This window comes from Peromyscus californicus, unplaced genomic scaffold (assembly GCF_007827085.1).
Source record: "Peromyscus californicus insignis strain IS unplaced genomic scaffold, ASM782708v3 Scaffold_21__1_contigs__length_65335640, whole genome shotgun sequence".
Classification (NCBI taxonomy): Eukaryota; Metazoa; Chordata; class Mammalia; order Rodentia; family Cricetidae; genus Peromyscus; species Peromyscus californicus.
In genome coordinates this window covers 34,983,200-35,005,945 of record NW_026294514.1, presented here as the reverse complement: position 1 = coordinate 35,005,945, position 22,746 = coordinate 34,983,200, and the positions used below count along the sequence as shown (strand labels likewise).

Here is a 22,746-nt window from a genome sequence, read left to right as displayed (position 1 = left end):
GTCCAAAAGTTAATTATTCTGGGCAACCCTCCCTGGAAAGGTGCAGAACCATGAACTCCCAACAGACACTGCGACTGAGTGTTCTCTGGGTAAGAACTCACTGAATGAAACCCCAAGTGTAACTCTGGAGGAGACTGAGGATATGGTTGGAAACAGCAATTACAACACAGCAAACACACAGAGTCCTGAAAAACTATATTCTTCTCTTTGAATCATGAAAACTCAGTGAAATTTTCTCTTTACAAAAATTCAGGTTTGAATACTATATACCTAAGCATTTTAAAACAAGGTAAGATGTCTTAAAGCAGCAAACTCGGTTCTCCCACAAAAATATAGCCCTTTCTAAGATGACCCTGGCTCCTCCCTGTCCAAGGTGACATCTTGGTTTTCAAAACTATTTACTGAGGTTTTCTTTATACTTTTCTTTAAGATTTATTTATTTAAACTCTTTGTGTATGAATGTTTTCTTGCATCGGTGAGTATGTAACATATGCCTGCCTAATGCCTGCAAGGTCAAAAGAGGGTGTTGGATCCCCTGTAACTGCTGACAGATGGTTGTGAGCTGCCACTGAGTACTGGGAACTGAACTTGAGTCCTCTGTAAGAGCAAGAAGTGTTCTTAACTGCTGAGCCATCTCTGCAGTCTGCAGGTCCCCCCTACCATTCTTATTTCCTTGATGAAAATCTGCCACAGGCCTGTCCACTTGATTAATCTTTTCTTTTTTTGTTTGGTTTTCTGAGATAAGGTTTCCTCTGTGTAGCCCTGGCTGTCCTGTAGACCAGGCTGGACTTGAATGCCAAGATCTACCTGCCTCTGCCTCCTGAGTGTTGGGTTTAAAGGTATGTGCCACCAGCATCGCCAGTGCCTGGCAATTAATCTTTTCAAAGGTGTTACTCTTCATTTATCAATTCTGTCCTATTTGGCTTTTATTTTATTAAATTTTGCCTTTCCCTGAATTTTGACCCATTGTAGCTTTCTATAATGGTCTCTGTCTGCTGCAAAGAGAAGCTCCTGCAATAAGTGATAAGAGCTACACTTATCTGTAGGCATAACTTCAGAATGCAGTTAGGATATGATGCTGGTCTAGTAAAGTGGCAGTAGTGCGTTCTCTTCTAAGATCCATGGCCTCACTAGGCCCTGGGAGCTGGCTAGGTTTCAAGTACCAGGCATGATTTCCCTCCTGCAGAACAATTAAGTCTAATTATACAGTTGTTAGGTATTGCCAAGATGGAAGTGTCACTAATGCACCTTTATGTTGTCACTGTTGTGGCTCACAGGTGGTCATGTTGTGGCTGACACGTGTCATAGCTGGGTAGGACTACTGCATGCTTTCCTCCCTTGGTAGCCTGCATAGCACTTTCTGGTACTATGAAATCTAGAGCTCAGGAAGGAGGTGTTTAGGTCAGATCTAGCTCAAAATCTTCCAATTCCTGTGTCTAAAAGTGTGTGGTGTCTTTAGCAATGCGGACTACCCTTCAACCAAGGGCAACAGTCACAGCCTATATTGTCTTGAGCCTATAGAGTCTCTTGGACTCCCCTGACCAAAACTTGAAAGTGGTTTCCCCCTCACTGTTTACCAGTACCAAGTGGTCAATCTTGAAATCACATACATACCAGCAACACTAAGTGGATGCAGAAGGCTGTAATCATTTAACACATATGCATATGTACATGTAACAATAACAAAGAAAAAGAGGCCACAGTTTTTAGAGGGAGTGAGGGGGCAGATCTGGAAGGAATTGGAGGGAAGAGATGTTGAGAAAGGTTAGAGGGAGGATAGGGAAGAGGGAAATTTGTATAATCATATTTTGACTAAAATGGTGAAAAATGTTTTAAAAAATATTTTTCATAATCAGTCCCATCTCCCTCTTATCTCATTACACACACACACACACACACACACACACACACACACACACACACACGGATATATATATATAATATATATATATATATATCCCGTTTGAGCTTCTTAAAGGTTTAGTTACTTTTAAACTTTCTTGCTATAGAATAAAATATGCTTATATACTGTCAAGGCCAGAGGTTTAAATACAGTTCTCACCAGACATTTGTAATGTCTTTTACTTTCTTTTTACACAGAGACCTAAATTTCCAAGTGATGTGGTGTTCATATTAGTCTGTGTGTTCATATCAAGCATGACCAAGTCACTGTGGTCAGCCTCTGAGCAGATAGCATGACCTACAACACTCAGCATTTCATACATGACTGAGGCTACATCTGACGCTTTACCCTATGGTCTCTCAGCCAAAGGGGAAGGGAGGCAGCCCTGTTCCCTGGCCCAGGCAAGCATCCCTCCCTGCTCACCTGTTGAGACATCAACTCCACTAGCTGCCCACCCTGTCATTCCTCAGCTGAATCCCAGGAAGTGCCTTAGCTTTCCACTGAGTTGTGGGTCTTGGGTGTCTTCCTTTAGCCCACTCACGATTTCTAGTCCCAGGTGGCAAATCCGGTTATTTGTACTTTGTTTTGAATTTCATCCTGCCAGTGGCTGGCCCACCCCAACTCTGATTTTATTCAACTAAGATTTATTGTGAATCTATAATGTACCAACCAATGTTTGAGAAGAAGTAGAGTACAAGACATGATAATGGACTGAACCTCTGAAACTATAAGCCACCCAATTAAATGCTTTCCTTTATAGGAGTTGCTGTGGTCATGGTTTCTCTTCACAGCAATAGATATCCTAACTAAGACACCATGAAAGAGAATTTAGGAGAAAAAAAACCAAAATGTTAAAAAAAAGGTAAAACATACTAATACTTCATCTAAGTTAGCCACTATTAATATTTTGATATGTTTCTTTTTAGCCCTTTATGCATGGATAGATTTTTACCTTGAAGGGAGAAAAAAACTGAAGGTGGTAGCTTAGCAACAGAGCACTTAGTTAGCATGTGTGAGGTCCAGGGTTTCATCCCAGGATGAAACATATATAAAAATAAGGTCGAAGCCATGCTATCCACAATGCGAGTATTCTACTTCCCACTCTTATTTTGCCATGAGTATTTTCCAAATCCACTAAACTAATCTCTAACAATCATTTTAATGACTGTATAATATTCCATTGTGTAACAATTATTGATTTACCTGCAACTGGACATTTACGTGGTTCCCCACAGTCCATGTCAACGCACAGGATTATTTCACTCTTTGCTGGTTTATTGTGTTTATGGTTATTTGTAGTTTGTACAGATTCTCAGAAATCAAAGGACATAAACCTTTTTTCTACTCTGGACACTCGCCATGTATGCGCTCTGCAGAATGTCTACCCCAGCATGCAGTCTACCAATTCATATCAATGCCTGGGTCACCAGCCCCTCAATAATACTGATGGCTTTTTTTTTTTTTTTTTGGTTTTTCGAGACAGGGTTTCTCTGTGTAGCTTTGTGCCTGGAACTCACTTGGTAACCCAGGCTGGCCTCGAACTCACAGAGATCCGCCTGGCTCTGCCTCCCGAGTGCTGGGATTAAAGGCGTGCGCCACCACCGCCCAGCTATAAAGTTTGTTTGTTTGTTTGTTTGGTTTGGTTTTTCGAGACAGGGTTTCTCTGTGTAGCTTTGCACCTTTTCCTGGAACTCACTCTGTAGCCCAGGCTGGCCTCGAACTCACAGAGATCCGCCTGCCTCTGCCTCCCAACTGATGGCTTTTTTAAACAGCTTATTAACTTACAGAGGAAGCAGGCTTGTTGCTGTAACTTCCCGTTACTTAACAAATCAATCTTTATGCCATGCATTTAGTATGCACTGACTTACCTCTGTAAACATCAGCCTTTGCCAATCTGTCTGTTGGGATTTCTCTTGAAGCTCACATGTTGCTCATTATAAAGGAGTCATTTCCTCTCATTTATTTCTAGTGTTTTATTCTTTTAATTTTGGTTTATAATGAATTTTGATCTGAAAAAAAAAATCTGTTCCTTTTGTCTACATCTAAAACTATGTTCATTACTTTTAAGCTTAGAAATGTAAATCCCAGACTGGCACCAGGAGACGCTGGAGACTTAAGCGGGAGGATGCTGAGTTTGAGGCTGACATCAAGACAAGACCTCCATCTCAGAACTGAAAAGAATGATTTCCTTCACATATTCTTAGGCATTTTCAGATTGTTCTTACCAGATTATCTAAACACTAAACGTCCATCAGATCAAGCTCTGGCTTTGTACAAAGAGCAAAACAACAACAACAAAACAAACAAACAAACAAAACCACCCAGTCCCTAATTAATCTTTCGTCTGATGATACCCAATGTTACTCTCATTGTGCTCGTGGCCATTTACATACTAAAAAGTTGTGTGTCTTAGAATCAAGGAATTGCTGTAATATAAATTATAGCAGTGACACACACTGTTAGAAATACAACTTGTTATTTATTTGACCTGTGTACTATAAATGACTACAATATTAAAACACTCTCCTTCTGAATTCAGAAGGGAACAATGTCCATTTAAAAAGAGATAAATTAGAATCAAATTATTTTCTCTCATATAAGCTAATGAGAATCCAACTTTAAAGAGAAGGAACGCTTATGTGGTCTGCAGCCTGTTCTCAGCTGTTATCACAGAATAATTGATGTACTAATGATTTCAATTCATAGCACCCACTGTCTTCATTTTGCATAATTCGAACCAAATCTGAATATAAATGACAAACAGTCCTCTTGTCTGTTTAGTACCCATGACCTTTATCTAAAAATCACTTAATACTGCAGGAAGGGAATTTAGCAGATATAAGAAACACTATTTTGAAACATTCCTCCTCTTGCAGAAATGGAAAGAATTAGGTAAAAGTACCAGCAATACCTGGGCTATGATTTATCATCTTATTATTTGAAAATGTATATTTAATTATAAAACACTTATCACCAATTGTGTCTGGTGAAAGAAATTCCAAAAAGGCTGAAGCTTAATATGTCTCATTATTTTTTCAAGAAAAATGAAGAAAATATTACTATGGAAAATTCAAGTCACTGTAATAACTACATTTGTAGTTAAATTTCCTGTTTAAAAATCACCCTGTTTTATATGGCTGATGGTGGGCTGACCACACTCCAGTGGATGACCACACATAGAGAAATAAGCAACATCAATTGGACTCAGTGGGTTATTTCAAATAAGGACACACAGTTGGGAGGAGGTGGATCTACGGAGTAAGGAGGAGGAGTGCGAATCGAATACGATCAAAATACATTGTATGCATGTGTGAGATTCTCAGAGAATTGATAAGATGTTAAATAAATTACCTATCGCATGTAGAAACATATTTCCCAGGGCTGCTCTGTTGTATCAGGTGCCGGTATTGCCTACTGAACCAGGAAACATGACTTTTTTTTTTTTTTTCAGTTTTCAAAAAACTTGATCTTTTATAAATAATCTGCAACCATCACTACCTATGGCATCTAACACAGAACACTAAAGCCTCACAACTGCCACCAGGTCACCGGAATGGCTCGTTAACAAGCCTGTTTAGTTAGGTATAGACTGAGTAGGTGTTACTGTCCATACCGCAATAATCGTATCACAGCATGATGGCCAATTAGTTTCCAGCTCCATAGTGAATGTTATTCCAGACAACCCCATGTTCAACTAGAGAAACAGCTGCTTCCTGATTCTACCCACTGCTTACTGTTATTCTGGGCTGGCAGACAGGGGAAAGCAGCCCCTGAACAGAACCTGACTCGTTTACAGATAGAAGGAGTCTTCCAAAGCTTGCATGCTCAGGATAGCACGGACATTTTTCATTGGTGTATTTCCACCTCTGTTTGTAATGGATTTTTAAATGGAACCACGGCGGGCCCGTCCAATTACACAGGACAATATGGATTCCTGTTACTAAATTAAAACTTGCTTCGAAGTCATGCGATGTGGCTGACTGAACAGGGCTTCTGAGTCAGTCACACAAAGACAAATGAGAACAAATGCTCACACACAGGTGCTCAAAAATGGTACTTCCCAAGCCTTCACCACAAAATAAGGAAAACCACCATCACGAGCAACAGGAGCCGCTGTGGACCAGCTGTGTCTCTGCAAAAGTGATATAAATGAAGCCCATTGGGGAGTGCCTAGAAACAAGACCCTTGAGAGATAATTAGTTTTGGATGGGGTCGGGGAGGGTGGGGCCTTGAGCATGGGATGAGTGCTCTTGGAAGTGACACCAGAGAGTTTGCAAATGTCTTTACCTCTGCGTCTGTCCTCTCTCCTCACTCTTTCTTCTCCCTTTCTCACCTACCTGCCCTCCACACCCTCTCTCCATCTTTATTCCCCTCCTTGGCCCTCACGGCTTTCCTCACTTGTCACAGGAGAACTAAGGACACATCAGGAAGGCAGCCAGCCAGACGTACCTAACAGGAACTGTTTTCTGGCACCTTAATCTCAGGTCTCTCAACTACGAAGAATAGACTTCTCCTGTACAAGTCAGACAGTCCGTGAGGCATCATGGCTGCCAGAGCTGACTTGGCTGAAGTAGAGACTTTAGTTAACAATGAAGTGCCAACACCAGCTCACCGCTTCCAGCTAAGGTGCCTCTTAAGAGTTTATCTATGAAGTGTCACTCCAAAAGACTCACCAGTGAAGGTCTTAGTCCCCAGAGGGTGGTACTATCTGAGGAGGTTTTGGAAACTTTAGAAAGTGGGGACTACCTGGAGGAAGTGAGTCTCCAGGGGCATGTCCTTAAGACTATGGCTTGTCTTGCCCCAACCCCCTACTTCCTGTTACCATGAAGTGAGAAGTACCACAGGTACCATAAGCACCTGCTGCCATGACATTCAGCTTCATGTGGGCCAAGAGTCAACTGGAGCAAGTATCACAGACTGTACCCATGAGCCAGAACGAGTGTGTCTTCAAGCTGGTTGCCAAATATCTTGTCACAGCAATAATAAAGCCAACACAATGATGCAGTACTAATAAAATGCTAATTATAGGCAGAACTGGGCGTGTGGAATATAGGAGCTTTTTTGGACATTTTCTGCAAATTTTCTATTAGTTTAAAACCACCTTAAAACAGAAGAGATTTAAAATACTTAATGAGGCCTATGTCTTTAATGCCTACCTCAAACCAGGTTATATCTTTATTTTCAGTACAAAAGATTTCCTGGAGCAGAGGGGAGATAGCTCAGTTGTTAAGAGCACTGGCTGCTCTTCCAGAGGACCTGAGTTCAGCTTCTAGCACCCACAAGGTGGCTCACAACTGTCTTTAACTCTAGTTCTAAAGGCTCCAACTCCCTTTCTGGCCTTCATAGGCTCTGCATGCATGGTGCATTCAAACACATAGAAGCAAAACACCCATAACATGAAATAAAGAATAAACAACAAAAACTCCATATTTTCTGTTCAGTCAATCAGTGAAGGTAGCTGCTGCCAAGTCTGATCATGAGTTTGATCACACACAGTAGAGGGAGAGAACTGGTTTTTAAGAGATGTCCTCTGACCCACATACACACAAACAAATAAATAAACAACCACACAAACAAGATGTGAAACAGAAAGAAGGGCATCTTGGGTTTTCTCACCACTTACTACTAACATGAACAATCACAACCTCTTGAGGTCATTGAAGGGGACGCAAACAAGAGAAATCACAGACAAGGAGATACATCCAGGGAAACTACTCTATGCAAGTATTCAGGCTTGAGAGCCAAGACTTGTAAGGGAGACTGACAAACACTGTCACTTGCAGTCTGCATCAGACAGTAATACCAGTCGGTAAAATTAGTAAATGGGAAAACAATTTGAAAAACCACAGTAGGAAGCATTTACTAGCCATTAAATCGGAGGCTTCTGGGGTTTGGTGATTACATTAAACGCAGAAAACATAACTGTGCACCAGGGTCAGGGGTACGTGACAGCTGTAGGATAGGGTTTATTTCTGGATGGACAATGATGGGTGACTGTCTTAATTATCAGACATGTTATGTTTAACTTTTCGGCAGTGAATATGTTAATCTTTCAATTAGAACATGGAAAAAGGGGCACCTTCTCATTTTATTATTCATTCATTTTCAGCTTATTTATAACAAACAATGAGTGTGTGGGGGTGTGAAAAAGAGGGGGGGAGAGAGAGAGAGAGAGAGAGAGAGAGAGACTCCTACTGCCACAATGTTCAGTTTCAAATGTGTGTGCATGTGTGGTATATGCACATGCTCTTGTGGGTGTGTGTAAGTTCATGTAGAGGACAGAGTAAACATCAGGTGACCTCCTCAGTCACGCTCCACCTTATGTTTTGAGACAGGGTACCTCATGGATCCTAGAGCTTGACAATTCAGCTAAAAGAGCTGTCAAGCAGGTTCCAGGGACCCGCCTAGCTCTGCCTCCCCAGAGCTGGATTTACAGACAGGCACCAATGAACAAGACTTTTTTTTCAATTATTATCATGTATATGATATGTGTATGCATGAAATGTGTGCATACATGTCGTGGTACACAAATGGAAGCCAAAGGACAACTTTCCAGAGTTGGTTCTGTCCTTCCGCCTTGTTTTTGAGGCAAGTTTTCTCTTATTTCTGACACACTAGGTACGTCAGGCTGGCTGGCTGCTGAGTTTCTGGCGGATTCTCCTGTGTTCACCTCCCACCTCCCTGTAGTGCTGCAGGATTACAGATGGGCACTACCATATCTGACTTTTTAGGTGGGCTCTAGGGACTGAACTCTGGTCATTAGGTTTGAGAAGCAAGTGCCTTTGCCCACAGCCCATCTCAGTGAGTCCATGTGCCCAGCTTTTTACTTGGGTGTCAGGGATCCAAATCCATGTCCCCATGCTTGTATGGCTTACAGACTTAGCCATCTCTCCAGAAACAAGTGATTTTAAGAGGAAAAGTTACACTGAATTTCAGCAAACAGTAACTAAAGACAGCTCAGCAGTCAGGTTCAACTGTCTTCTCTGCATGGAACATGCCCAACTTCTACCAGATCTACAGGAATAGGTAGATTGGAGTCCAGCTGTTCTGGCCTGGGCTGGACCGTCTCTCTTTTCACAGGCTTGGGTTTCCACAGCCAGGGAGATGATTTATATACTACCTTTCTCTCAGTAAGTTCCAACTGTAGTAGGAGGGAAAATATGCTTCAAAATTTGTCTCACAATATAAAATCCATCTCAAGGGAGTCTTGGTTGGGGGTGAAATAATGTTCCCACATTAAGTTCTGTCCAACTGGAAGCCCTCCTGGAAGGCAGGGTGAAATCTACCAACTCCTTTAAGGGAACACAAAAGACAAAATGAGAGAAATACATAAACAGACATCCAAGGAATACAGAAGAAAAAAATCTCACCTACTCCACAAATCTTCTCAGAACAGTTCTGGAATGCTGATTTGAACTAAACTCCAAGAGGCTGGGAAAACCATTTCCATGAAATGAAGCAGGATGACCATCCTTCTACACGGATTTGCTGTCTAAACTCATTAGAATAATGCAACAGCAGGGCTGGGAGATGACTCAGTGGGCAAACGGCTTGCCGTGCAAGCATGAGAATCTGAGTTTAGATCGCCGAGATCCATGTAAAACGCCAGGTGGGCTGCACACGTCTTTAATTCTGGTGGTGGAGAGTTAAGTCGGAAGGATCCAGCCAAGCCTAGCTAATCAGTGGCTATAGACATAGTAAGACAGGTCTAAAAAAAAAGACAGAGAAAGAAAGGGAAGACACCTGACACAAACCTCTGGCCTTCGCATACACACAGAAAGGAAAAAGGGAAAAAGAAAAATGCAGTAGCCTCACTCAATATAAAGATAAATATATAAGCCTACACTCTAAGCAGAAAATTATACTTATTACAGAAACATGCTTATCCTGGATGACAAATGAATGCATGCCCACATACACAGGCCACTCTGTGCTAAACCTAACATAAAGGATGGTACAAATTGAGTGACTTCTTAAAAAAAACAGTGTAAGCCATCCTTGAAAACCCCCAATCCCAGACAGCAGCAGGCCTTGGTCCTCTTAAGGAGCTACCTGAGCGCTGACCAAAACCTGAGAGAACAAGGTCCATTCTGGAGCTTTCAACTGGCAGGCTGTTCTTGTTTAAAAGCTTTCTCTGCAAATCTTGATTGGTTCAAATATGGCTGGATTGGCACGTTTACCACCTGCTTGCTTGCTTATACAAACCCCTCAGGTATATCTCAACTCAGTGTCCAGTGGTTTTTGTTCATTTTCCACTCTTACTGGAAATATTTTTCAAGAAGTTTACAAGGAAAAGTGGCACTAGCATCTAGGGACTGTGTGCACCTTTACACCTCTTTTTCTTCTTTGCGTTCTATAGCCCTGTGTATTTTTCCAAAAGAGGTATATTAACGACTTTGCTTACAGCTCAACAACTGCTATTAGTATTTCTGCTTTAGGTGAGGTATGACTCACACATTTCACACAGAGACAGATCTTGAGAGTTGGTGGTCATCAGGAAACTCTGTGGACAAACAGTCCCTGTCTTAATAAAACACAATAGTCTAGAAATCTGTAATCACAGCCTGTTTTTCTCATGGCCACCAATGTTCTGGCCATCGAACGTGCTCTTCCATTACAGGCATAGACAGGCTCTGACACTACTCCTCTATTTTCAACTCTAGCTGAAGAAATTAGTGGTGGATATAAAACAGAACTCAAAATCTTTACAGCCTATCACATTATTATTATAGACTCAACTGAGCACCCATACATAAAACTGAAACCAAAGTCCTTCAAAATAGTGTTGAGCCAGACTACTTACATTCATCACTGACTCCAACTCCTTTTCTCCTTCCTCTCTGAGACCTCTCCCTCTCTTCCTTCTGTCCTTCCTTCTTTCCCTGCCCACAAGGTCTTACTATGAAACCCAGGCTGGCCTAGAAGGCAACTCAACATCTTTTGGACCTTCTGCCTCCATTGTGCTGGAAACAGGACATAAGCAGCCATGTCCAGCCACAACTCTTCAAGGGTTCAAATCACAGTGGAGACTGTTGCTTTGAAGCCTTGCCGTGTGACTCACAGTTCCACACAAGCTCAATATGGATTGATTCTCCTTTATTTTCACTCTGATTTTTCCCTAGCCAACTTCCCAAGGCACACCCTCCACACTCTCTCTTCTTCCATTTTCCTCTTGACATCTGACTCACTGCTGATATCACATCTGCAGAAAAACTCTCCCCAACATAGCATGGCACAGAACAACTGTCTTCTTTGACTCAGATTCTGTGGGTAGGCAGCCTCTATTCCACACTCTCTATAGCCACAGCATGAAAACCTGAGGCCTCGCCTAAAGGTAAGGGCTCACAAACCTGGAATTGACACTGTTGGTGGCTGGGACTAAGGAAGTTACATTTCTTATATGGAATCCAGGGGAAAATATTTTCACTCATAAGATTAAATAAAAAAAAAAGAAAGCTGTGACCTCAGAATTACACTTAAGCTGTATTCTATTGAACAATGTGTCAAAACTCTACCAGTCCAAAGTTAAGGGAACTCACTTTCACCTCTTGGAAACAGATGGGACAGGAGACATTACATATAGTCACTTTCTAAATTGTCACCCAACCTCATTCTTCATTCTAGAGGCAAAGATCTAACAATCTACTATGTAGCTGGGTCCCTGTGTGTCAACTGGCACTTCAGATCTGTCCAAACTCAACTTGCCTTCCTCTCCTGGTCCCTCCCTCTTTCCCTAATATGCAAATGCAATTCACAATTTGGTGAGAAACTTGGAGGAGCTGTAGTTTGTCTGTGCAATGGGACAAGGGTATATTATACAGTCCGTGTTAGTAATTAGAGGGACAAGAAACCACTGCCTGGACAAGAAACTGTTAGTCGTTTAGGGTGACAGTTCTTCATTTTACATTTCATGCCTCTGTTGGCTCCTACTTCAAGTTCCCTCAGAAAGATTCTCCTGCCCAGGTTCTGCATCCCTGGATTTCATTCCATGCAAGCTAAGGAAACTTACAGAGGAACTAGTGTTTGAAAGAACATACTTTGGAGAACAATGCCTGCTTTATCTCCAAGAACGTGCCAGAGTCTTCCATGTTTTTTTATTTAAGTATTACTATTTCCTTTGAGAAAGGAAGCATGCCTCATCCTGCCTTATTTCCTAATACTGAATACACACATCTTCCCCTTCATATACCTACATGCCCCCCTCTGTCTTAGTTAGGTTTCTATTGCTGCAATTAAACCCCATGACCAAAAAGGAAGTGGATGAGAAAAGCATTTATCAGGCTTACATTTCCATATCACAGTCTATCATTGAAGGAACTCAGGACAGGAACTCAAACAGGGCTGGAACCTGGAGGCAGGAGCTGATGCAGAGACCTTGGAGGGGTGTTGCTTACTGGCTTGCTCCTCATGGCTTTGTTCAACCTGCTTTCTTATAGAAAGTGGGACCATCAGCTCAGGGATAGCACCATCCATAGTGGGCTGCCCTCCTCGCCCGCCTCCAGCAAATCAATCACTAATTAAGAAAATGTCTTACAGCTGGATCTTATGGAGCATGTTCTCAATTGAGTTTCCCTCCTTTCAAGAAACTCTAGTTTGTGTCAAGGTGACATAAGACTAGCCAGCACACCCTTCATATACATACACCTTCCTTCCATGTGAAGCTTCTCATTCATCGAATCACAGCTAAATTCCACTTCCACCAGACTAAAATGCCTGTCTTCGCTTTCATTTGGGTTAGCAGCTTTTACCAATCAGGAAGACCCTATGGGGAAGGGAACAGTGTTCTGGTTTAAGTCAACACTGGAAACGTACCCAAAAGCATACACACAAGGTGTGTTGGGGGGAGCAGTCCTCCAATCCTCCTTTCCTCAGGATTTAATTCATAGCTGCTAGAGTTACAGCCTTTTACAACTGAGACATTGAAGTATCAGGCCACGCACCTGCCAGAGCTGGGGGAGGGGTCCTGACCACGTGCTCACACAGACACAGTTTGGTTAAAATTTGTTAATATGAGATACCTTAACCACAATCCGTTAACACTGCTGTCTCTTTCCATTTCAATCTCCCCTCTGCCACACTTCCGCCCACACCAGATGGGGACAGAGCAGTCACAGTTTGGGGACTTCAGTGAAGTGGAGCTGAGTTAAGAATACACTTCGTTTGGGTTCAGGAAAGTGTATGGATGTGGACTATTGTCATTTCTGTGTAGAGCTGAGTCCGTCATGGCTTCCAAAAAACGGTCCTACTACCCACTGTGTATGCTCACTATGGACGGTAGGTAAGAGGCATCGCAGTGTGGCTGTCACCCGGCACTGTTACGCAACCCAGCTTAGCAAGTATTGGCAGTAGGGTGATCGTCTCAGAGTTAGAAGGCAGCGCCTGCAGAACTCATCCACTTGCCAAGCATGTAAAGTCACAAGCAGACGACTCAATACAGACCACTGGGCTGTCAGCTCTGCCCTAACTAGAGTCACCTGGGAAGAGGGAACCTCAACGGAGGAACTGCCTCCACCAGACTGGCCTTTGGGTGCATCTATGGGGCATTTTTTTTAAAATTGATGATTGATGTAGGAGGGCTCAGCTCACTGTAGATGGTGCCACCCCTGGGCAAGTGGGTCCTTGGTGTATAAAACAGCAGACCAAGTCACTGGGAACGAGCCAGTGCGCAGTGCTCCCTCATAGCCTCTGAATCAGTCCTGTCTCACTGTTGCTGCCTCGAGCTGGCTTCCATCACTGACGGACTGTAAACTGTAACCAAAACAAACCCTTTTTCTTCTTGAGTTGCTTTTGGTCACGGTCTTTATCACATCAGCAGAAACCAAACCAGAACCACTGTCTCGACAGAAATTAAATAGAAGTTCCCCTATGTCAAAACATACTTGACGATGCAGCAAGAACTGTTATAAATGTACCAGTTGGGGTCTCAATTTTGGGAATCATACAAATACACTAGGGACTAGGCAGTGGTCACGCCCAGGCAAAACTGTCTTCAAAGCAGATCACAAGCTACAAACAGGAATAAGTTGCAGGCAGCATCATGGACTCCCGGTAACAGAATTCACAAGGAAAACTGTACACTAAAAGCACTGTTTAAGTGTTTTAGTGACTTGACAATCAGCACAAAGTATTGGGATCAGTAAAGAGACCAAATGTCACATTACACCACCCGAGGTACGTGACAGCATTCAAGTTAGTCAAACAACATCTGACAGCAGTCAGTGTACACACACACACACAGAACTCCAACAGCACAGGATTGGATGGTTTGTACATGAAAAGAGCCCGATAGAGGCTTTCCCAGACCCGACAATAACCCAGTGTTACATGATGGGTTATGAAAGACTGTTCTCTGAACTAGTTAATAAAGAGCTAAGTTTGAACCACCCTGACGTCCTCACTCCAGAAATGCAAGGCCCAGATTATTTTCCCAGGAAGAGAGTCGCAAATTCTGCAGCACAAACCTGTGTGGAAAATGCTGCAGGTGGGCCTGGGAATTACATTCTGCTACTTTTGTGGATTTCGACTTGCTTTTCAATATAAATTAATTTCTATATTGTGACTTCTTTCCTCATTTAGGTTTTGTTTTCTTTTGTATCTCATCCCTCCCTCTCTCCCGTCCTTCGAGGAGGATTAACAGAATCGAATAAACTGGATGCCCACAAAATTAAATCTGCTCTTGATGAAACATTCACCTTCCTCTAGCCACAGATGGAGAAAATGAGGCCCAGGGAGGTTGTCGGATTTGCCTGAGGGCACACAGCTGGAATGGAACTGCTGGTCCTGTCACACTTGGCCTTGTCCTCGGCTTGGCCACTCAGTGGTGTCTCACTCTGGGTGCCGTTTATTCCTCGTAACTTCAGTTTCGTGCCTGGCTTTCTGCAGAGATCCATCATCTATGCTGGAAGACAAGCCTTGCCATCAGATCCCCCTTACGCTGGTGGGGGGCCGAGGTGGGAAAGAGCAAGGACCTCCTCCGGGGGACCTACCCTTCCCACGTGACAAGTGTGAAGCTGAGAGGTCAGGAGCAGTGACACCATGTAAATGAGTGTGAGTACTTCCCTCTTGGGGTCAAGTTCACCCCCTGCACAAGGCCTGTTGGTCGCCTTTTCTGGACACTTTCCTTCGTACCACTGAGAGTACGTGGGGGCCATTACCATCCTTTATGGCTTTACGAAACCCAGAGACAGACCAAATGTCTGCTGTGACAGACTTTTTCTCCCTCCCATACCCAGGGCAGCCCACATAGACCTAACCAGAAAAGCAGGCTTTGTTCTAAAGACTCACCGTGTTTCCTCAATGAAAATTCTATTTGACAACCACCAGAAAGTTCACAATGGAGGGCACTGAGAGCTCTGGCTTTATTTTTTTCCCCTCCCATTTATGCGCCCCCACCCCAGACTTTTTTTTTTTTTAAGCTATTTCTTTTATTCAAGAAGCACTTGCTTTTCAGTTCTCTAGACCAGTGGTCAGCTTAATCTGTATCTGGACACATGCCTAAGTAGATGCTTTGATATTAGAAGTTTATCATTCGAGGCAGTCAAATCTTGAAACATCAAAAGATTTACTCTTTCAAGCATTAGTGACGGGAAATTTCACTTAGTTCCTGGGCTCAGGCTATCCTGTCCCTACACACAGAATAAGGGTATTATGCAACCATCTCCTTTCCACGTAAAGTGGAAACCCTAAAAAAAAAAAAAAAAAAAAAAAAAAAAAAAAAAAAAAAAAAAGCACACATGATGAGTGATTCAGAAATCGCTGCATGAGAATATTAAAAAGCACTGTTTTCAGCACACTCATCAGAGGACAGAAGTTTAAGCACTGGAGGGGGTGATTTTCATATGAATGTTGAGTGCTGGGGGGCACAGACAAGAGCCTATTGGGTACACCGAAAACTAAGTCTTCTCAAAGGAGTGGAGGAACTATGAGTGACAGGTAGAGAGGGGGGCTGTTCAGATAAGAGACGGACCTTACTAGACCCTTTTCAGAGAAAACTTGGAAGATTTTTGTTGGGCTGTCTTCCTTGAACTGCCACAAACAGCAACAACACAATTGTAAGTGGGTGGTGTTCAGTACCACATCTGTGCCATTTATACGCCAGCTGCCAACGGCTGCCATGATAGAGAATTAGCATTAAAGAAGGATCCAAGTTATTAGGTCACCATACAACATAGGGAGCGTGTTCTGAAACGAGACATAGCACCCAACAAGTCATATAAACCAAAACCAAAATAAAAGCTCCTAGCTGAACACAAATAAATAAATAAATAAATAAATAAATAAATAAATAAATAAATAAATGGATGGATGAATAAAACCTCCTCCTTTCTTTCTCTCTCTCTCTCTCTCTCTCTCTCTCTCTCTCTCTCTCTCTCTCTCTCTCCTTTCTTTCTTAGTTTAGAAATCTCCTTCTGTGTAAACAGTGCCCAGGTCCCTACAGGAAAAATAAACAAGCCACATTTCCAGTTGTCTAATACAGACTGTATGAACTGAAGCTGGTAGAAGAGATGGGACATAAAACACAATTCATCCTCCTTTGTTCAAACAGCAGAGAAGGAACCAAAGTTGGAAAGTTCAGAGTGAAGAGGTGGGAGTCGGGAGGTGAAATCAGAATGAGTCTAGTATCTATTGGGAGCTCTTTATCAACCCCTACATCTCTATGTCTTCATTGGTCCAGGAAAACTTACCTGGATTAGAGGTTCAAATGGTAGTTCTTTGAGCCCCGAGGTTCTGCAGAGGGGCCTCTGAGGAAGCCACATTAACAAAGGAGTAAAGACAAAGTAAACAGAGTGGGGCTTCCTGTTGGGGGATATTTTGATCACACTCTGACACTCTCAAGACTGAAAATAAAGTTTACTTTGAATCAGAGGGCGGAGCTAGCTACTAGCTCATCAAAATTAGCCATAGAGGTTTTGGAGGACTGAGGACATATAGAGAGACACAGGAAGCAGTAGAGTGGGGCTTAGAAAGATTCTCAGATTTTTGGATTGAGGAAGGAGAGAGAGAGGAGGTCACTGGTTGCTTTTCCACCACTTCTCTGATCATTCAGGTTCTTACTCTATCAATATGTGACTCCCGCGTTTTTATTGATAAAGAATAATCAGATAAATGCTTCAGCCTACAGCTGCCTCTCTATTCCAAATGGATCAGAGTTTGACCATTTTGTTGCTGTCTTGTTTTTGAAACATGTAGCTGAGCTTGGCTTCTAACTTGCAATCCTCCTGCCTCAATCTCCTAAATGCGGAGATTATAGCCTTCACCACTACACGTAGCAGATTTCGTCCATTCACTGTGGAAAAATTCTCTATTTAAAAAGTTTCTTTCCAAGACAACTTCTAGCTTAACATGGCCCCAAAGCATTAGACCAGAGCACATGGTTCTCTAGAATATTGTTATTACAATTCACTACTGACTGGTTAATATTGATCCTTAAGTCTGTAGACTATGATCTCTTATTCCTAGGTACAAGGGAAGAAACTGAAACTCCTAAATTACACAGTACAGTAGCTGACAGGATTCAACCCTGGGAATGTCTAATATCAAAATTGTGGAACTCAAATCTGTTTTCACTGTTAAAAAATAAACCTCATTGTCAAAAAGTAACTTGTTTTGTTTTTGTCTTAGTGTTTGAGACAGAGAGTTTCTCTATAACCCAAGTTGACCTCAGATTCCTAAATGCTGGTGTTACAGGCCAACACCACATAAAAAATAACTTGTTCCCTCTATTCTTTGGACTCCTTCTCCACAAGGATCATCAAGCTCCTCGTGTTTATTCTCTGACAGTAGAGACTTACCCTGGGGAGCAGAAGTGAATGGCCAGCAGCTCTGCCCAACAAGCGAATCTGTTGGGGACAGGAAAGCCCAAAATGTTGACAAAGCCGCCAGGGCAGTAATGGTTGCTAAGAACTTTCAAGGCAAACAGAACTCCTAGAAGAGAACAGAGAACACACCACTATCAACAATTCCAACACGGAGAGAATCATTGAGCACAAAGAAAACGAAATATAAAAACCATTACTTATGATTACATCCAACTTGCTACTCCTAAACACAGTCAGTGAGCACGGCAGTCAGATATTTCAATGGCTCCCGACAGGGAAGTTCAAACTGCTCCCAAGTATAGGACACAGAAGGTGGGAATGGGCCACCAGCAATGGTATCAAATGCCAGGGAACTGTCACTTTACAGCAGCTCATTTTGTGCTCTATGGGTATAAACATGAACAAATACCAGTAGCATGCATTCCTGCAGCCTCTATGGAAAAACACTGAAAGCCGAGTATCTAGTGGAGCTGGAGTTATAGATGACTGTGAGCCGCCTAACAAGGGTACTGGAAATCAAACTTGGGTCCTCTGGAAGAGCAGGATATGTTCTTAACTGCTGAACCATCTCTCCATCACGATATTTATTTTAATGGCTTCCTGAGAGGCATAAGCAACATCATTCTCTCAGTAACCTTAGACCAATTCAGTTCTCCCCCTTCTATGCCTATGGGTCTTACGAAAAACTGTGGGAGGTATCAAGTACAACTGCCAAAATAAAGATGGCACAGGTTATCTTCTAGGCTTGTCCTTCAGGAATTCCTCCGATCCTTGGGTGTACTGGGATAAAGGAAGGCTGACGTTTAGAGGTTTCATCTGCAAGTAGGATATCTACAGTCGAGACCTCATCTGCCCTGGGAAGCCTTCCGAGCCTTGAGGACTAGCTCGCAGTGAACCCCAGGCTTCTACAGCTCCTTGATTGCCTATATGTAAGAATTCCACTTGCTTAGTGTTACCGGTTGCACACAAGTGTATTATGCCTCATTGGACTCGAGACAAGTTGGTAACCAGTGTACCCTGAGCCTGCTTCATGGGCATACTCAGTTTTCGAGAACACTCTTTTGTAAAGACACCCATGAGCCCCTCCATAGCATTATGAGGGGGCCGGGTGCACACTTCCAGCACTATAAAACTATCTTCTAGCAGGCCCTAGTTCTAAGTGCCTGAGAATGCAGACGCAGCACAACAGGGGACAGCCTAAGTGATGCCTTCTTAGACCCCAGTGAGTTTGCTCTGCAAGATGCAGGCGCCAGCAGCTGTTAACAACTCAGGATCCTGTCCCCTTATCAACTAGGAAAGGAAGCGGGCAACCTCCCTCGTGGCCCTCACAAGGATTTCCTGAGAAAGTGCCCACCTTACCTGAGAAACCGACAGCACAGCTCTTTCTGAAGTCGGGCTGATTCATGAATTCAGCAAGAGCAAACTGCAGGAGCAAATACACCACCCCGGTGAGTAGGGAGAAGGTGGTGATGACGTAGGCAAACCACCTGCTTCCCAGTCTTCTCTCCAGCTTTATCCCTTTCCAGAGCATGGACACCATGTTGAAATACAAATGCCAGTCATCTACATGGTGCAAGGGGGAAAGCAGTAAACGCTGCCAGTCTTTTTGCTGGTAACACTTTTCCACGCTGAGGCAAGAGTGGTACAGGGGCTTCAAAGGATTCAGGAAGAGCCAGACATTGAGAGCCAACGTTGCCAGGGTAACAGGTGGAATGTTGTTGATCCCAACATGGAACACTTGGGAAAGGAGCATGAGGAGCCCAACGTTGATCCCTCTTGATCTCCGCTGCATGACTGGGTACCAGGAGCACAGATGGGGAGCTGTGACTGAGGATTAGGAACCCAGGAAGGGACACAGAGAACAGCACCTGAAACACATATGCACATGAAGCCCATCAGCTGAGAACCCCATGTTGCTAGGACATTCGCTGGAAGAGGAGCACACACTGGCACATCCTACTTCTCATCCCAACAGAGATATTTACTTTTACTAACTTCTTTCACGTTCTAAAATAGAAATTTTATCCCAGGTCCTAGTGGACTTAAGGACAGGCATGATGTCCCTGACCAGTATGATTATGAACTTGTAATGTATCTTCCTTTTTAAAGTAATTAGTTAATTAAATTAAAAGGTAAGCCTAGCAACCTAAGTTTGATCCTTGGGCCCACAAAAAGGTGGAAAGAGAAAACCACCTCCACAAAGTTGTCATCTGACCTACACAGATGTACTGTGGTATGCACACCCACAATACAAACATTATATACACACACAATAATAGTAACAGTAATAATAATAGAAAAGACAAGGGCTAGGGAGAAGGCTCAGTGTGCAAAGCTTGTTATGTAAACATGAAAACATGAATCCAATTATCCAGAGTGAGGACCATCATCTGAGGTTGCCCCCTGATCTCCACATGCATGCCATGGCACATGTGTGCCAGCACTCACACATGTTAAGTCATACACACACACCATATACATGCACACATACACATCATATACACATAAAAAAGATTTTTTAAAAAAGCCCGACCATTTGGACAATGTCAATCAAACTACAAAGATAGTATGCAAAGATTAAGTAATTTTAATCAAATCCTTGCCAAGTCTCTTTATCTCTTCTATTATTTTTAGCAGAAACACTCAAAATGCCAACAAAGGTTTGTGAGCATATTACGGTCTAACTGAATTTTCATACTACCAGGTGTCAACTCCCTAAATTCTTCATTGGCCATAAGCTTTTAAAAACTTACCTATGTGCCAAATCCTACACTGAAAAATACAGTCCTTGTTTATAAGCTCACTTGTCACCAAGAAGCCAGCCAACCACTGCCACGGGATGTTGTAAGCACAGAGAGGGAGCCCAGGGACACAGGCACACAGTTCTGCCGGAGGTGGCGACAGATTGTCTGTTCATGTGAGTTCATTTGAGTTAGTGACGAGGAAGAGTTCTGTGAGTCAGAGGCCCTCCATGTCACCCTCCAGACTGAAGCTGGCATTGTGACATGCTTGGGGTGACAGAAAGCAGAGGGGTGGATACTACAAGAAGCCCAAACCTGGCCCCAAGGTGTGCTGCAGGTGTCTGTTCCTGTGTGGGCTTATGTCTGGGCCAGTTGGCACAGACTCCTGTCCTCTGATGGTCCCGGCCACCGGCCAGCTAACCATGAGACACAAGGCTGCCTGGCTGACACAGATGTAAAGTAGAGGCCAATGAGCCCATCCTAATTTGAACCATGGAGAGGTAAGTAAGTCCTCCAGTGGTTTGAGAAGCACAGTTACTAATACAGAAGGTATTGACTTTGGAGAGGGACTGGTGGTTCTTGTTCATGAGAAGACGGGGCTAAAAACACATCCATAAAAAGGATCAAGGGTTTGAAAAGAAGAACAGAAAATGGGGGGTGGGGAGTCAGGTAGAGATACAGGAAAAACATGTAGAGATGGTAACAGATGTTCAGAAAAATGTTCATTTACTGATGTGTGTTTTCTCATGGAGATTTCTCAGCTACCAATTCCAGGGAGCAATAACTGAGCACACTAGACAATGCATGGGCTTTATAGAAATGATGCAACTATACTTTAATTTAAAAACATTAAAATATTTAAAGAAAAAAACATTAAAAAAAAAAGCTTCTACTTAGGAGCACCTTAAGTGAGCCCATAGCTCTAAAATGGAATAACTAGCAATATCCCAGGATTGCTAAAACATTCTAGGAGCAAAGGAGGTGCTGGGAAAGGGCTAGCATTTTCACTTCTATAGGGTCATATCACTTATGCTGAAATCAGTTCAGCAAAATCAGTTTCTTATTCTTCTGTATAGCATATAATGAATTTTAGTCATCTTCACATCATCCCCCCAACTGTCCCGCTGGCACCCTTCTAGACATGTCCCCCCCTCCCCCATGTACTTTCGTGTTTTCTTCTTGTGAATTTAGAGTTACTTGCTGGAGCACCGCATGGAGCACGGGCCACTTATCTGTGGCTACATCACTGAAGACAGTAATACACCCGCCCCCCACCCAAGCTTTGATTGCTGATAATCCTTTGGGGGAGGATGTGGCCTCACTGGTCCCTACTTCATCCGTGATGAAGTGTTGACGGGTCCAATCTTGTACAGATTGTGTGTAGAGAACCATGGCTGTAGTGACTTCATGAGCGCAATGGCTAGGTCATACCCAGAAGACATCTCTTTACTGCACACCTCCCTCCCCATTCTCAGCTCTTACATTCTTTCCACTCCCTCTTCTGAGACTGTTCCCTGCCTGAGCCTCTGAGGGTGGATCATGGGGGTTTGAATGAGAATGGTTCCTACAGGCTCCTATGTTTGAATACTTGGTCTCAAGGTAGTGGAACTGTTGGAGAAGGGTTGGAAGGTATGGCCTTGTTAGTGTGTCATAGTGGGCTGGCTTTAAGGTTTCAAAAGAATCATGCCATTTTCCGTATGTTCTCAGCCTCCTGCTTTTAAGGTTTGAGAGGCGAGCTCTCATCTATTCCTGCCACCATGCCTTCACTCTGCTATCATGGACTCTAATCTGCTGGAACCATAAGCACAATTAAACGATTTCTTGTATAGGTTGCCTTGGTCATGGTGTTTTTATCACAGCACCAGAAAAGTTACTAATACAGGTATTAAGGTTGTCCAAGTTGGGGCAAAACACTCCACCATCACTTATTCTCAGCCCTTGGGACAGCTATGGATTTCTGCATTAACCAATGCCTGCTTGCAGTAAGAAGTGTATCTGAGGAAGGTGTGCTAGACAGTCTTATGCCAACTTGATACAAAGTATAGAGGGGAGGGAAGCTCAAATAAGAAAATGCCTCCATAAGATCAAGCTGTTGGCAAACCAGTAGGGCATTTTCCTAATTAGTGATTGATGGGGGAGGGCCCAGCTCACTGTGGTTGTTATCACCCCTGGGCTAGTGATCCTAGGCTCTTTAACAAAGCAAGCTGAGCAAGCCAGGAGAAGCAAGCCACTAAGCAGCACCCTTCCATGGCCTTTGCATCAGCTCCTGCCTCCAGGTTCCTGC

General features: G+C 43.1%; 1 protein-coding gene across 8 annotated transcripts in view; it reads right to left on the bottom strand.

Moving 5' to 3' along the window:
• The window catches only part of Rhbdd1 (rhomboid domain containing 1), a 171,458-nt gene that overhangs the window by 101,086 nt on the left and 47,626 nt on the right, over positions 1 to 22,746 (bottom strand). For all 8 annotated transcript variants that reach the window (XM_052750026.1, XM_052750027.1, XM_052750028.1 and 5 more), the window contains 2 exons: positions 19,081 to 19,589; positions 17,695 to 17,827 (listed from right to left, as the gene is read on the bottom strand). In XM_052750026.1, coding sequence (XP_052605986.1) covers positions 17,695 to 17,827; positions 19,081 to 19,513 — 566 coding nt within the window. In that variant the 5' untranslated portion in view covers positions 19,514 to 19,589. The remainder of the gene's footprint in view (positions 1 to 17,694; positions 17,828 to 19,080; positions 19,590 to 22,746) is intronic.